The sequence below is a fragment of the Capricornis sumatraensis genome, chromosome 14, assembly GCF_032405125.1.
Source record: "Capricornis sumatraensis isolate serow.1 chromosome 14, serow.2, whole genome shotgun sequence".
Classification (NCBI taxonomy): Eukaryota; Metazoa; Chordata; class Mammalia; order Artiodactyla; family Bovidae; genus Capricornis; species Capricornis sumatraensis.
In genome coordinates, this window is record NC_091082.1 from 54,142,801 (window position 1) to 54,158,921 (window position 16,121).

At 57.7% G+C, this 16,121-nt stretch overlaps 1 protein-coding gene across 1 annotated transcript; it reads left to right on the plus strand.

The window, feature by feature from the left end:
• Positions 1–1,534: 1,534 nt before the first annotated feature.
• KLHL21 (kelch like family member 21) lies at positions 1,535–12,229 on the plus strand. Its single transcript, XM_068986441.1, has 4 exons — positions 1,535–2,555; positions 4,987–5,392; positions 9,619–9,691; positions 11,189–12,229. Exons 1-4 carry the CDS (start codon positions 1,535–1,537, stop codon positions 11,480–11,482), a joined length of 1,794 nt encoding a protein of 597 aa, XP_068842542.1. The 3' UTR covers positions 11,483–12,229.
• Positions 12,230–16,121: the final 3,892 nt, after the last annotated feature.

A 16,121-nucleotide genomic window follows, 5' to 3' on the forward strand; every position in this document is an offset into this window, starting at 1 on the left:
GAAGGCCTACAGTTCACTTCTCCGAGATGGAATAAAATCAAGATGTCTTCTCCAAAGGCTGAGTCGAATGAGCTGGAATCAAGAAATGACAGTAGCTCCTGGTGTGGCCCGCCTGCCCCAGGACACACGTGGGCGGAGTGAGGCTTCCATCGGGTGTGTTTGCCAAGCTTACAGGGTGGGGTGGGGGCTACCCAGTAACAGAAACCCAGGTTTCATCTGCAACACAAAAAGCCCAATAAGGGTCTTTTCTAAAAATGAGCAAATGCATCCATTGAACTGAAGAAAAAAATGGCTTCCAAGTGAGGGAATTTTTTAGTCTGGTTTCTTTGAAAGCAAAGTCCTGGTATTGTATCTACCGGAACCAAAGTAAGGAAGATTTCTTTCTTCGTGGTCACCCCACATGTGATGGTGACATTGAAGAAGCACATCTCTGGTTTTGAAAGCAGTCCCATCTGATCTTGAGCTGAGAGCCCGGTTCCCTCTGGGTACCTGGCGCCCCTCAAATGGAAGAGGAAAAACTGTTGTTTTTTCCCAGGAATTATATTCTGGTGCTTCAGCTTTTTGTTCAGTTTAATAGTATATTCTAACGAATTCTCAAGGATCTTTCCTACCCTGATTTCTGCCTTTCCTACTTCCATTACCAGGAGAGGAGGGGCTAGGAGGGGCTAGAAGGCCAGGGTGACCAAACACAGCCAGGGCAGGCCCCTCCCTTTCAGAAGGGAACTCGGAGCCTGAAAGGGTCTCTATGACTCAGAAACTAAAACTGCGCCTTGTGTGCTGACGAAAGTTACTGACCGAGTTAGTCAAGTTAGAAACTCCTGCAGGAACACAGCGGAGCAGATTCCTGGCATCTGGCCCCGTGTCCCTCACGGATGCGCCAAGAAAACGTCACCTAAAGACTTTATACTTGTTCTTGCTTTAGTCTTGACTTGCAAAACATATTTCGTCGTTAGAAATCTGTCCCGAGATAGGGTTAACAAGCAACCCTTGGAACTAGTGGAATTCCAAAAAACAAAGCCATTGTACCGAGTCGCCCTGGAGCAGTTTGGGAAGTCTGGCGCGAAAGGGATGGCTTCGTTCGCCCCCACCGGGTTTTGTTCTGCAGCCGGGCCGAGTGGGTGATGGGCAGGCTCTGGAGACCCCGGATTCCAGTGCACGGCAAGGCCGCCCCCTCCGAAAGGACACTTGTCACCCGGTGTCCCAGCCTCCGGCGTCGGCGGGAGGCCGCAGGAAGCCCCGGAAGGGCGGAGAGAGGGAGCGGGCGCAGGCGGCGGTGACTCAGCCTGGAGCGCGGGGGCGGGAGCGCGCGAGAGGAAGCGAGTCAGCGCGCTCAGCCAGGCGGCGGCGGACCCAAAGGAGTTAAGTAGGCGGTGTTGGTGACGCCCCGCCCCCGCCCGGCCCGGCCCCCCGGAGGCCGCCGCGCCTGGTCGTATTTATTGCGGCGGCTCCCAGCGCAGGGTGTCTCTCCGCTGGCCCCGGCCGCGGCTTTCCCGAGTACCGCGAGCAGCGGCCCCGCGCCCCTAGTCAAGGCGCCATGGAGCGGCCGGCGCCCCTGGCCGTACTGCCCTTCTCGGACCCGGCGCACGCGCTGAGCCTGCTGCGTGGCCTGAGCCAGCTCCGCGCCGAGCGCAAGTTCCTGGACGTGACCCTGGAGGCGGCGGGCGGACGCGACTTCCCGGCGCACCGGGCTGTGCTGGCAGCCGCCAGCCCCTACTTCCGCGCCATGTTCGCTGGGCAGTTGCGCGAGAGCCGCGCCGAGCGGGTGCGCCTGCACGGCGTGCCGCCCGACATGCTGCAGCTGCTGCTCGACTTCAGCTACACGGGCCGCGTGGCGGTGAGTGGCGACAATGCCGAGCCGCTGCTGCGCGCCGCCGACCTGCTGCAGTTCCCGGCGGTGAAGGAGGCGTGCGGCGCCTTCCTGCAGCAGCAGCTCGACCTGACCAACTGCCTGGACATGCAGGACTTCGCCGAGGCCTTCAGCTGCGCGGGGCTGGCGAGCGCGGCTCAGCGCTTCATCCTGCGCCACGTGGGCGAGCTGGGCGCCGAGCAGCTGGAGCGTCTGCCCCTGGCGCGGCTGCTGCGCTACCTGCGCGACGACGGGCTCTGCGTGCCCAAGGAGGAGGCCGCCTACCAGCTGGCACTGCGCTGGGTGCGCGCCGACCCGCCGCGCCGCGCGGCGCACTGGCCGCAGCTGCTGGAGGCCGTGCGCCTGCCCTTCGTGCGCCGCTTCTACTTGCTGGCGCACGTCGAGGCCGAGCCGCTGGTGGCCCGCTGCCCGCCCTGCCTGCGCCTGCTGCGCGAGGCGCGCGACTTCCAGGCGGCGCGCTACGACCGCCACGACCGCGGGCCCTGCCCTCGGATGCGGCCGCGCCCCTCCACCGGCCTCGCCGAGATCCTCGTGCTCGTGGGCGGATGCGACCAGGACTGCGACGAACTGGTCACCGTCGACTGCTACAACCCGCAGACGGGGCAGTGGCGCTACCTGGCCGAGTTCCCCGACCACCTGGGCGGAGGCTACAGCATCGTGGCGCTGGGCAACGACATCTACGTGACGGGTGAGTGGGCATGAGGGCTGATCAGGAGGACCCTGACCTGCTCAGACCCGAACGGGGAAGCAGGCACTTTCACCTGCAAGAGAACCCAAAGTGCCTGGAACCACAGGCGGCACCTGGGTGCAGGTGAACACTCCCCCTCCCCCCGACTTGCAGGCACAGAAGTTTCTAGGGTTGGATACTTAAGGAAGAACCCCTTTGTGTTAGTGGGACAAGTACCGTCTGTGGCTCTTGCAGGGCCCGTCTGGGCAGCCCCCTCCTTGCCCACGTGGTATCCCCATTTAGTGGCAAGACACTGGGGCAGCCTCCCTGCATGCTGCTACTAAGGTGCTTCAGTGTCCGACTCTGTGCGACCCCATAGATGGCAGCCCACCAGGCTCCGCAGTCCCTTGGATTCTCCAGGCAAGAACACTGGAGTGGGTTGCCATTTCCTTCTCCAACCCTGCACTATGAGTGCTTCCTTTTTCTCCCTAAGGAATCTGGGGACAGGCCAGGGACTGACATCCTGTGGTACATCCTTTCTACCCCGGTAGAGGGGATTTCTCCCTCCCAGCTGAGCAGCACAGTCCCCTGACTCACTCACTTGGTCACCAGTGACAGCGTTCCATGGGGCTTGTACCTAGGCCCTGCGCTGTGGGTCACGTGGTGTTTAGGCTGCTCCCGGCCCAGCAACTGTAAACAGAGTCACATGCTAAGAGGTTTTCTTCCAATTACTTGGCCCAAACCCCAAAACACTGCCGAGTCATGCTGGGCGGGTCCCAGCCCGCCCCAGTCCTGGGCATCTCCCACATTTTTTATTAAAGATGAATCCCAGTTCAAACATGAGGCTCTCTCCATGCGTGGGTTGAGGAGGGGCGGTCTGTGCGAGGGCTATATAAGGAAAGAACCCGGCCAAGCATATGCTCAGGGCCTACAGGGAGCTGGATTGGGCAGGGAGGCCTCAGCTGGGCCAGAGCAGCGCTGTGTCCAGCCTGGCACGTTAGTTCGGGAGAAAGCCAGCTCTGAGGTACCCGCCCTTCCCTCCAGTGTCCTGGGGGCTCTGAGCTGAGAAGTTGGGCTCAACCCAGCCTGAGGACAGGCTCGGCTGTGTGGTTGCCTCTCCAGGTCCTGCCTGAGGGTGGCTGCCATTCCAGGTCCTGCCTCCCCAGGAATCTGCCAGAATGGGTCAGTTCTCAGTCTGAGGTTGGCCTTGTGTTGTTGGGGAACCAACCCCCTTCAACCCCACCCCACCCCACCCCACCCCCGACCACTGAAGTCTGGTCAGTGAACTCCCACAACTGGTCAGACTCGCCCCAACTTTGCACACCCTTCCATAAATGTCTCAGCTAATCCTTTGGGTTTGGACAGGTGGCTGGGTCATTCCCGACAGCTGCCTCTAGGGAATCTCACAGGGGCGAGGAGGCGGCTTCAGCTGCCTTTGACACAGTTCTCCTTTAGAAGGAAGAAGGGAGGCCGGGAGGACTTTACAAGGAGGCTGTCTTCTCCCTCTAAAAGCTCCGGGCTGTGAGCCGGGTAGAATGTCACAGTGGCTCTGCTCTGCCCTGTGGCCCCAGGCTTGGGACAAGGAGGGGAATCCAACCCCCAGGGTTCTTGGGGTCCCTTCACCCTGTGAGAATCCTAATGTCCTAGGTGAGCCTGGTTTAATTTATGGCAATAGCCAGTACCACTGGGCTTTGTTTGTTTGCTTTTTAGCCCTTTTTTTGGACATATAGATGGAAAAGTAGACATCATACTTCCACAGCTTGATGACTTTTTCCAAACAAAACAAGTCAGTAGCTTGCATATAAATCAAGAAATAAACCCCAGAAGTTCACTCATAGCATCACCTTCTGTCTTAAGTTTCTTGCTGGCTGAGCGCTTAGGTTTCCTCTTGACTTAGCCTGGCCCAGCCTTGGTTAGGGGATGCCTAGAATTTAATGAAGAAGTCCCCAGACACCCCACCCACATATGCTGTTTTTTTCTTTTTTTTTGGCCAAGCACAGCATGCAGGATCTTAGTTCCCCAACAAGGGATTGAACCTGTGCCCCCTGCGTTGTGAGCTCAGAGTTTTAGCCACTGGACCACCAGGGAAGTCCCTCCCACCCTCATGACTTGTGGCTCCCTGGGAAGATGGACTCCAAGACCTGGTGCTCCCATCCAGTTGAGGTGTCTGAGTGCAGGGATCCAAACTGAGGTTACTGTGTACTCAGAATTGTGGCCTCTGGGCCTCCAGTTGGCCCACAGAGGTGCAGTGGTGTTTTTATGGCATGAAGCTGGACCATCCTCCTGGGCAATGGTCAGCCTATACCAGGCTTGAGCCCCTGGCTCGGGCCTTGGTAAGAGAGGATGTATGTTTCATCCTTACTCTCTAGGAAGTTCAGGGAGTCACGGGTGGGTGACTCACCCTGAGTCGGTGTGGGCTAATCATCTATCTGCCCATTGTCCTCCCTGGCAGGCGGATCTGATGGCTCCCGGCTCTACGACTGCGTGTGGAGGTACAACTCAAGTGTGAATGAGTGGACGGAGGTGGCGCCCATGCTGAAGGCCCGGGAGTACCACAGCTCCTCCGTGCTGGATGGGCTGCTGTACGTGGTGGCTGCAGACAGCACGGAGCGCTACGACCACACCACCGACTCCTGGGAGGCCCTGCAGCCCATGACCTACCCCATGGACAACTGTTCCACCACTGCCTGTCGGGGCCGGCTCTATGCCATCGGCTCCCTGGCCGGCAAGGAGACCATGGTCATGCAGTGCTACCACCCAGACACAGACCTGTGGTCCCTGGTGGACTGCGGCCAGCTCCCACCCTGGTCCTTTGCCCCCAAGACAGTGACTCTGAACGGACTCATGTACTTCATCAGGTGAGTCCCCAGGGGCCAAGGCCACTGGGTGCTCTTTTTTACTAGCTAAGCACAGCTTCATTGTTCTCCCATTTCACAGATGAGGAAACTGAGGCCACACTGGGCTCTGAGGCTGGATCTTTCTGACCTGGAGCTGTGGTTCTGCCCCTCATTCCTTAGAGTGGTTTCTGTGGCCTCTTGGGACCCAAGTGTGATGGATGGAGCTAGGTCTTTGCAGAGAACTTTTTGAGAGTCGAAGATGCTAAATCAACTATGTCTCTTTGGCTAGACTTTGCCTGTGTATCACGCTAAGTTGCTTCAGTTGTGTCTGACTTTTTGCGACCCTGTGGGCTATAGCCCATCAGGCTTCTCTGTCTGTGGGATTCTCCAGGCAAAAATACTCGAATAGGTTGCCATTTCATCCTCCAGGGGATCTTCCTGACCCAGGGATCAGACACTTGTCTCCTGCATTGGCAGGCGGGTTCTTTACCATTAGCGGCACCTGGGAAGCTGCTGCTGCTGCTGCTTCAGTCATGTCCGACTCTGTGCGACCCCATAGATGGCAGCCCACCAGGCTCCCCCATACCTGGGATTCTCCAGGCAAGAACACTGGAGTGGGTTGCCATTTCCTTCTCCAGTGCATGAAAGTGAAAAGTGATAGTGAAGTCGCTCAGTCGTGTCCAACTCCTAGCAACCCCATGGACTGCAGCCTACCAGGCTCCTCCGTCCATGGGATTTTCCAGGCAAGAGTACTGGAGTGGGTTGCTATTGTCTTCTCCACCTGGGAAGCTGGGTCCCTCTAAAAACCCTAGTTGGTCTCATGTGGCCTTTACCAAAAGGAGCCACCTATCCTACCTTAGAGGGACTTTGAATCTTAATAAGAGGAGAGCTTTCTGGACACTTGAGTCTTTGGGAGGGGGAGCATGGCCTTGACAGACGGTTTGCTCATCAGCCGACTGGTGCCAGGTGTGAGGGACCAGGTGGATGGATTGACCTCGCCCCCTCTGCAGAAAGCAGAACTTCTGGGTTCAGTGCGTCTCTGCAGATTCTGTCTCTTCCCTTCCTGCCCGGCCTGGCCCAGGGGGCTCATGAGTCTTGCTAAAAGAATGCTGTTCTCCCAGGATCCTGCCGCCACCCTGGACCAGGGAGGGGCCTGGTACCAAGCCGACCTGGAACTGCCTGCAGGAACGATGACCATAGTTAGCCTGTTGGAATCCCCAGTTGGGTCGAGCTCTGGGTTACCTGCTTTAAGGGCATTTTCAAGGCTAGTCCCCCATGGCTGTCTAATAAGATGACACCGCTGTTGTCCCCCTTTCACAGGTGGCAGGGACAGAGGGGTAAGGGACTTGCTCACACCTGCAGGCTTTTATGTATATGTATGCGCTTGCATCAGGTCTTACTTGCTGCACTCAAGATCTTTAGTTGCAGTAATCAGGCATGTGGGATCTAGTTCCCTGACCAGGGACCGAACCTGGGCCCCCTGCATTAGGAGTATGGCATCTTAGCCACTGGAGCACCAGGAAAGGCCCCCTTAGACTCTAAATGGTGGCACAGGGTTAGAACCAAGAACTTCCAACCCAGGTCCCATGTGCTGTCACCACAACCCAGCCTCCCTGGGCCCAGCTGCGGAGCTGCGGAGCTGGGCACCCGGTGGGTCAGCATGCATCGTGGGTCTTGATGATTTGTCACAGCCAGATGCCCCCTCCTGATCGGCCAGTGGACATTCAAGGAGCTGGGAGCTTCATACCTGCAGCTCACAGCTTTTGCATGTGTGTCACATATGCACACACGTACGTGCTTGTGTGTGTTAGTCCCTCGGTTGTATCTGACTCTTTGTGACCTTATGGACTATAGCCCACCAGGCACCTCTGTCCATGAGATTCTTGAAGCGAGAATACTGGAATAGGTTAGCCATGCCCTCCTCTAGGGGATCTTCCCAACCCAGGGATCGAACCTGGTTCTCCTGCATTGGGAGGCAGGTTCTTTGCCATCTGAGCCATCAGGGAGCCCTATGTGCTCGTAGGCCTGTGTATCTGCCTCTCCCTTCCCTGGCCTAGAGCCTGCCTGTAGCTTCAGACCCAGAGGGAAGGGGAAGGTGTGAATGACCATCCCTCCCTCCCCATTCCATCTGGGACTTTGAATCGGGAGCCTCCGAGGACAGGGACTATGTGCTTCTTGGGCCACGCCCCTCTGACCGACTGAGCCTGCCCTCCCCCAGACCTGAGGCTTGTTCCCAGTCTTCCTGGGAGAACACAGCTGGAACCCAGTGGTGTTGCTTGTCTCATGGTGGCCAGGCCTCCTTGATTCCCAGAAAGGTCAGGTCGGCTCCGAGGAAGTCCCAGAGACCCAGCCAGCTCCCAGCCCTGTTATAAAACATCACATCATCTGACCCTTCGTCCAGCTCTCCTCCCCGAGTCGTGAAAACCTCTTCAAAGTGGGGGTGGGGATGGCTATAAATATACCTTACGAGTGTGCCAGAACCTTCCTCAGAGTGCCAGGAACTTGGCCTCAGCCCCTCATGGCAGTTCCAGGCTGCGTGCCTTTGAGAACACCCTCCTACCCCCACCCCACGGTCCTAGAACAAGATGTGCCCAAGGACCAGCGTGTGGGCCTAAGTCCCCAGCACCTTGGTCCTCCTGGTCGGGGTCACTGGTCAGCTGCTAAACCGCCCCACATGCGAACCTTAGGATGCCCCCACCCCAGACCCACTGTTAGCCTTCATACATGGTCACCTAGCCCATGGAGGGCCAGGTAGGTGGGCTTGACTCTGCTTATCACACCCACCCCCCCCACCAGAGTTCCCACCAAACTTGGCAAGAGTGTGAGTGGTCTGAAAAGGCAGCCTGTTTGTCCCATAAGTGAAGAGTGGGGACCTGGCCTCACCTGAGCATGTGGGTGAGCCCGGGGGGCTAGGTCTTGTGCACTTGAGCGTTTGTGCACCCTGTCCACTTTGTTGGGCAGCTCGGCCACATCACCCCTGCTCACAAGGCCCCCTGTGGGGATAGCTCCTGTCTAGAAGAGGCTGTGACAAGGAGGTGTCCCACACTGTCTGTTGCAGCTGCCGTTGGCTGTGAGCAGCGACTGGCAGCCCCCTCCCCTTAGCCATGCTCCACTTTGGTCCCAGTTTCACATGGCTCCTGGGCTGGGGTGTCCCAACCGCACAGAGGCAGGAGGCAAGAGCCTTGTTCAGCCTGGCGCCTTCTGACTGCAGCTTCTGTGTTCCTGCAGCTGGGGAGGGCAGCCCAGCGGGTTCCCATATCAATTATCATCATCTCATGGGCCACAACCTAAGAATGGTTTTTACATTCTGAAGTGGTTGGAGGAAAAAACAAAAAAAATCAAAGCGAGAGTCATACTTCCTGATGTGTGAAAGTTATGTGAAATTCAAAGCTGCGTCCATAAATAAGGTTTTATGGGAAGGCAACCAGCCCCTTTGCTTATACGTCTGTGGCTGCATTTGTTCTCAGTGGCAGTGCTGGGGACCTGCCGCAGAGGCTGTCTGCTCCACAAGGCCTGAAGTGTTTACTCAGGCCCTTCTGCTAACCCCTGACCTGTGACCATCATCATCAACGCTACTATTTGGGAGATAGTGTTTTCTGAGGCTGTGCCTTCACATTTGAGTGAAGTCATCATGAGTGAGTCAAACAGGATTGAAGAAACCTAAGCCCAAAGTGGGGGGCAGTGCTGGTGTCTTTGGTCCTGCGATTCTGGTCACCCTGCTGGGCACCTAGGACGTAGCAGTGAACAGGGTGTGATGGGGGCTGGCGGCGGTGGGAGGGCAGTGGCTGAGGAACAGTCCAGGGCACAGGGGGGTGGGCAGTGGGGCAGGAGCCCTGGCCTAGACTGGTCAGCCCTGGAAGGCTGTCCTGAAGAGGAGGCAGAAGTCCAAATCAGAAGAATAAGTGGAGATTGGACAGAAGGGCCATGGTCAGTTTCGGAGCTGAGGCTACCATGTGACCATAGTAGGGGGGTCAGGGTCGGCTGCATTGGTGCTGGGCTGCAGGAAAGGGTTTAAGTGTGATTGTTGGGTGTGTGGAACAAGGGTGGGTTCCAGCCTCAGAGCCGAGGTGTGGGGACCTGAAGTCCGCCCCCTGAGCCAGGAGTGGGGTCCCACTGGCCAGTGGGCAGCCAAACAGCATCACAGAAGTCCCCAAAGGAGGTGGGCCTCGAGGACCCTCTCTCTAGCTCTCACACCTAGGGGCTTCCTACTCACTCTGACCTGCTCTTCCTCCTCGCCCCCTCCCCAGGGACGACTCCGCCGAAGTGGATGTGTATAACCCCACCAAGAACGAATGGGATAAGATCCCGTCAATGAATCAGGTGAGTTTGCAGACTCACCAGCACTGGGAGCTCGGGCTGGTCCTCGTTCCCAACCAGTGTCAGCATAGGTGTTTTGGGGTTCAGTCCAGCCAGCAGGGGTCTATACTGGGCACTTCCCCAGTGTTGTCTCACTGCACAGCGGGCTCCTGCTGTCTTCAACTTGTGTTTGGGGGTCACCGAAACAGAGACCTTAAATAAGATCCCAGAGTCACACAGCTTAGTTCACCCGTTCAGACCAGAGTTCACTGAGTGCCTGCTGTGAGCCAGAGAACAGGCTTGGATTGAGTGTTCCACAGAGGGACTGCAAGTGCAAAGGGCCTGGGGCGGGCCATGCCTGATATGTTCACGGAACAAGCCCTCAGCCTGGCATGGCTGGAGCAGAGTGAACACGGGGGCAACAGGCATGAGGTCAGACAAGGAGGTCTCTGGGGATTGACCTTGGGAGTACATTTATTGAGCACCTGCTGTGTACCCACACTTCTGCTCCCTAATGGGGTGTGACTTTCTTTGCTTGTTGAGTTTCACAGTAAGATGGAACCAGGAAGATTTGGTAGCATTTGGCCACATGGGCACTTTCCTTATTCCCAGACACACATCTATACCCACCTCTATCTCTGTTTTCTGTCTTTCTTAATACTGCTCAACCTGGGACTTCCCTGGTGGTCCAGTGGTTAAAACTCTGTGCTTCCACTGCGAGGGGCATGGGTTCAGTTCCTGGTCGGGAAACTAAGATCCTAAATGCTGTGTGGCACAACCTTCCCACAACAAAAAAAGAATTTTCCAAACCTTCTCTCTTGATAACGCTGCATGACCAGTGTCATAATTTACAATGTCAGAGTTTATTTAACATCTTTACTGTTGCCAATTCTAACTTTGGTTGTCCCCATAATGAGCTACCACACATGCGTGCTCAATTGTGTCCAACTCTTTACAACCCTGTGGACTGTAGGCTGCCAGGCTCCTCTGTCCATGGGATTCTTCAGGCAAGAATACTGGAGTGGGTTGCCATTTCCTTCTCCAGGGGATCTTCCTGACCCAGGGATTGAACTCATGTCTCTTGTATCTCCTGCACTACCAGGTGGGTTCTTTACCACTGCACCACCTGGGAAGCCCATAATGAGCTACACGTACTCATTATAGCGATTTTGGGAAAGGTGGGATAGTCCAGTCTTGTGGTTCAGAGCCCAGACTCTGGATCAAGTCCCAGCTCTGCCACTGTCAGCCAAGTGTGGCTCAGTCTTCCCATCTGTAAGATGGGGAGAACGACTGTGCCTCTCTTACGGGGGTGATGCTGCTTGGAGGCCCTTGACCACCATTGGGACCAGCCATGGCATGTGACCCCTGGGCACGGAGCCCCTGTTTCCCAGCTGGGGTATAGGAAGTGCCAAGGCCACCCCTGCCAGGGGCCCCGGGCACCTTCCCCGCAGAGGGGGAGCTGTGGGGGCTCTCCCATGCCCTGGCTGCCAGCCTCCCCTCACTGCCCACCTTGGCCCACAGGTGCACGTTGGGGGCAGCCTGGCCGTCCTCGGAGGTAAGCTCTACGTCTCTGGGGGCTACGATAACACCTTCGAACTCTCTGACGTGGTGGAGGCCTACGACCCAGAGACTCGGGCGTGGAGCGTGGTGGGCCGGCTCCCAGAGCCCACCTTCTGGCACGGCAGCGTCAGCATCTTCCGCCAGTTCATGCCCCAGACACCCCTGGGCGGGCGCGGCTTTGAGCTAGACGGTGGCAGCAGTGACATGGATGTGGGCCAGCCCCAGCCGCCACAGAACCCCGCCGAGCTGCACTAGCCCTGGCCCGGCCCGGAGAGGGCCTCAGTGCAGGTAACCTGGCACCTCAGGGGGCAGCACCCCCTTCCTTGTGCACAGGCCAGGTGGGGCCCACCGGGCGGAGTGTGGGCTCGGGGGCAGCCGAGCAAGCAAGGCTCAGGATACGATACCTGGGAGCTGCTGTGCGTTCAGGGCCTCCTGGGGCCAGGCCAATGTGCACGCTCCTGCTTCTTGGTCCAGAAAGAGCTGCCTCCCTGTCAGCAGGCCTGCTGGGACCAAGGCTGGTGTGCGTGCCCCAGCTCCTTGGTCCAGGAAGAGCTGCCTCCCTGTCAGCACGTCTCAGGCTCCAGTGAATACCCCCCGCCCCAGGCCCCCACCTCACAGATGCAGGCACACCCCTCCTGCAGTCACCACCTGTGCCTACTTGCCCGCCTGCCTGCCCCTGTCCTGGGAGAGCAGAACCCCAGCACTTGTGGGTGCAAGCAGAGGGGAGTGTGAGAACAGCCTCTTCGCAGATCCTGCTATCCAGAACATGGAGAATCAGGCCGACGATGGCCCCAGAGAGGTTCCACACTCCATGGTCAGGGCTGGACAGCCAGCAGGCCAGCTCCACAGTGGAGGGGTCTGCCTGCCCCAGCTCCTCAACCCTGCTGGGGCCTCACACCAAGACATCTGCTATGGGTGGGCCTCCTGGAAGTAAGCTCAGACCTGGCGACACAGGGCGGGGAGTGGACAGGAGCATGGCCTTGAAGGGGGCCCAGCAGGACCTGCTGGGGGTTGTCTGTCTCCAGTGGACCTGGGCCGGGGCAGGTGCTGGGGTTCCTGTCCAGCCCACCTGCCAGTGTGGCCCCACATGACTTGGGGGCCTCCAGGACCCTCGTCCCAGGCTAGTGTGGGAGAGGACTAAAGGCTGCAAGTGCAAGGTCGTAGCTTCTCTCCGGGAGGCCCTGGGACTTTGTCACTGAAGCCCCGCCAGGCAAACAGCTGTGGATGCCCTTGCCCAGGCAGCCTGAGCAGAGGAGAGGGTTGTTTCTCAAGGAACCTGGGGTGGGGCAGACTCTGTGGTTGATCACAAGGTTTCAAATGCAGTTGGCCTTTCCTTAAAGGAAGAGAGGGCAGCTAGAAGCAAGGTCTGGGTTTGATCTTTACTCTTCCAGGGCCACTGCTGAAGTTCTCTGCAGGGGGTTGGGGGGCTGGCATGTGCTTTGTGCCCTGCAGAAGCCAGGGCTTCTCTAGGTGGGTCCCTGGAGGAGCTCCTGTGAACCCCGGAGCTGGTGTCCCTGGTTCTGAGGAGTGTGAGTGTTCCAGTGGATGCTGGTCTTGGCCCCTCCAGGTCCCCAAAGTAGCCTTTGCTTGAATTTGTCCTTCCCTTCGAAAGGGGAGGGTGTTTGTTTTCTTCGTTGGGTGGATATTCATCCATGCTCTCACCAAGGAAAACGTTTTCTCATCGTTACTTCCCAAGTGGCTGTTAACAATCCTTTTATTGGGCAGAAGCTGTGGGGGGGCCTGCCTTCCCACTGTGAGGACCCTGGGGGAGCCATCGCTGTCAGGTCGATCGTCTTGCTCTGGAAACCCTGCTGGAGCAGCCACAGCCCAGAGCCAGCCCTTCAGATTCCCTTGGGCCCTGCCTCAGGGACCACTCCCAGGCCTCACCCCACCCAGTGTAGCTGGCACAGTGGGAAGGTACGGGGTGGGTAGTTGGCGTGTCCTGCCTTAGGCCTTGGCCAAGATAAGTGCTTGCCCTCTGTTCCCTTGGGGACCCCACCCCCTCCCAGATCACCCCTCCTGGTCTGAGTGTCCTCCCTTGTGAATTGGGGCTGGCCTGCCCCCTCCCCCTAGGGTGGTTGCAGCCCTAGACGCTCCCCCTCCACTGCCCTCACTTCACTCCCCAGGGATTATTGTGACCTTTCTTCCAGCCCAGGTGCCTGCCTAGTGGGCTAAGCCCACCCAGAGGTGGTCTGGCTCCGTGGAGTGGCCAACGTGGGTTCCCAGGCAGGCAAGGCTGCCCAGTGTGACTGCTCGTCTCCTGTGCATGGCAGGGGGACAGCAAAGCTGGGGTGCTTGGGAGCCATGGAGCCCTGATTCTGTCCCAGTCACCAGTTCAGTGCCAGTCTGTGCCCTCCCAGGGGGTGTGACGTCATGCAGAGAGATGTGACACGTGACAGGTCATGGGGATGGAGCAGGGACTCAGTTTCATGGGAAAGACTCCAGGCGCCCTTTCCAGGGCTGCCTCTGTGGAGGGCCTGGGCAGCCCACGAAGGCAGGATGGGGGTGGAAGGCAGCATGTGCCACGATCACTGGAACTCCCCCTACCACCCCAGGCAGGCGGGGCTGTTCCTCTGTGTCAAGGCCAGGAATCTCCACAGGCAGTGGCTTATGGGGAGGCCTTTTGCTGGGGCTGCAGACACTCATGATTTCCTCCTAAATCAGCGTTTGTCACCCGACACGGCGTTCTGGTCAGCGCCGAGGGCCAGAGCCTGGGCCTTTGTCTGGTCTTTGCTGTGTTTTTGGTACTTCACTGTGACCAGCCATCCCACTCGCCGGTGGTGACTCAGATGATGGTTTGGGGGTGGGGGGGGCAGTGATGTTCACTTCCTAGAAACTCCCCAGGTCCCCACCCCAGATCCTGCCTTGGGAAGGGGAGGCACCAGCCTCAGCAACAGCAGGCTCCCGCTGGGGGTCCAAGAGTAGGGTCGACCCTTAAGTGAACCCTCCCTGCCTGCCCTCTGTGCTCCGCTGCATCACTGCACACTGAAAGGCGGGGCAGGCCTGGGAGGGACTGTCTCTACGTGTTAGATGTACATGACTTTGAGTCTGTGAGGCAAGTTAAGTTATGAGAGTTCGGTGACTAGTATTTAATGCTGACCTACTGTTATAAAGTATTCTATATTTATACGACTTCAGAGACTCTTCTGGACAAGCACACCCTCCCTCCAGGGTCCGACATCCAGTGCCAGCCCCCCAAGCGTGGGGCAGGTTTGCATATTTATTTGTCTGTTCGTTAGGCTTCTGTGTCTGGGATCCTGTTAAGGTTTTAGGATACCTTCAATACATTAGCTTTTTGAAATAAAAATGTTTCGTATATGTTTGGTGTCATTGCCTCCATCCTGCTGCTGCTGGGTCTTGGAGCTTTACAGGCTGAGGCCAGGCACATGGGGCAAGGGAGCAAAGGAACACTTGAGGAGCACATTTAATACTCATTAATGCGGCTGCCCCTGTACCCACAGGGAAGGGGGTCGAGGTTGAAGCGCCCAGGACTTGTGCTGGTGGTTTCGGGGGCAAAGCCTTTCAAGCCCTTTCTCGTCTCTGTCATTACAAGGCAGGAAGTAGTGGAAAAAGGAGGCTGAGCCCTGGAGGTGGGAGGAAGGCGGGTGGTGGAGGCCAAGAGCTGTTTCGGCCTCCTGACTCTACTTCAGGGCACTGTGCCCACTGCCTTGTGCCCCCTTCCTGAAAGTGGGGTCCCAAATGGTGGTGAGATCCCTATCTCTGCAGCAGGTAAACCCCGGGCCCTTAAAATAGAAGATCCCCCTAGAAGAGGCTGAGAAGCTTGGAACCTTGCTCATGTCTGCAGAGCCCACTGAACCCAAGGAAGCAGTCAGTGCCCAGCCAGGAAGGGGGAATCTTGAGGCCAGGTCCACCTCAGTCCCCAGGCCATCTGCAGTGGCTCATGACCTAGCTGGCAGTCACTGCACTTGATTATCTTTACCTCTTTACCTGGTGGTCAAGGAGTAACAGAAAAGACGGCTGGATGGGTTCTGGTTCTAAAACAGAGTTTCCTTCCTCAAATCTAGGGTGTTCAGCACAGGATGGGGCAGGTGCCTCGGGAATCCTCCAGTGAGGTGGTGAGTGGTGGGTCATGATTGTCACTGCCGCTGACTGCACACACTGCTAAGCTAAACAGTGAGCAGAAGGGCACACTTCGGGTGAGGCAGCTGTGAACGTGTGCAGGTTCCAACACCCCCACTGAGTGGTGGGGTCCACGTTCCCTAGCCTTGAACCTGAGGAATGATGTGTGGTGACTGCCTGGACTGGACGATGTGGCGGGGTGACACTGTGGACAGGCAGCTTTGGCCTGTTGGGACGTGTGCTCTCGGCACTCAGCTACCATGCTCTGGTGGAGCCCAGGCAACCCCTGGAGGGGCACCCAGCCCACAGCCAGGGCCACCTTCTCAGGCACACACAAGTGAGCCATCTTGAGAGCAGACCTGCCCCCCCAGCCCGTGGGCAATTCTGGGTGGTCTGTCATCCAGTCCTGGGACTGGAACAGCAGGCTCCCTCATTTAATCCTTCTCTATGAAGCATGCACTGTCATTAATTCCATTAAAAATAAGGAAATGAAGCACTTAGTCACTTGCCCCAGGTCACAGACATCACGAAGGAGCTGGGGAGGAATAGGTGCAGGGAACTGGCCTCCTGAGCCCATGCACTTCTTCCCACGGCTGCAGAACCTGGGTGCTACCTGGGCCTCTGGCCTTCTAGGCCTGGCCTTGCCAGTGGCTCAAGCCAGCCTCCTGGACAAGCTTCTCCCCAGGGAAAGTTCCTGCCTATAGTCTCTCCACCAACCAGGATACAGAGTATGCTTAGCTGCAAGCCTGTCCTCCAGCCCCAGATCTGCTCAGCTGCATGATCACTGGGTCCCCGTCTTGGCCAGCCACCATCA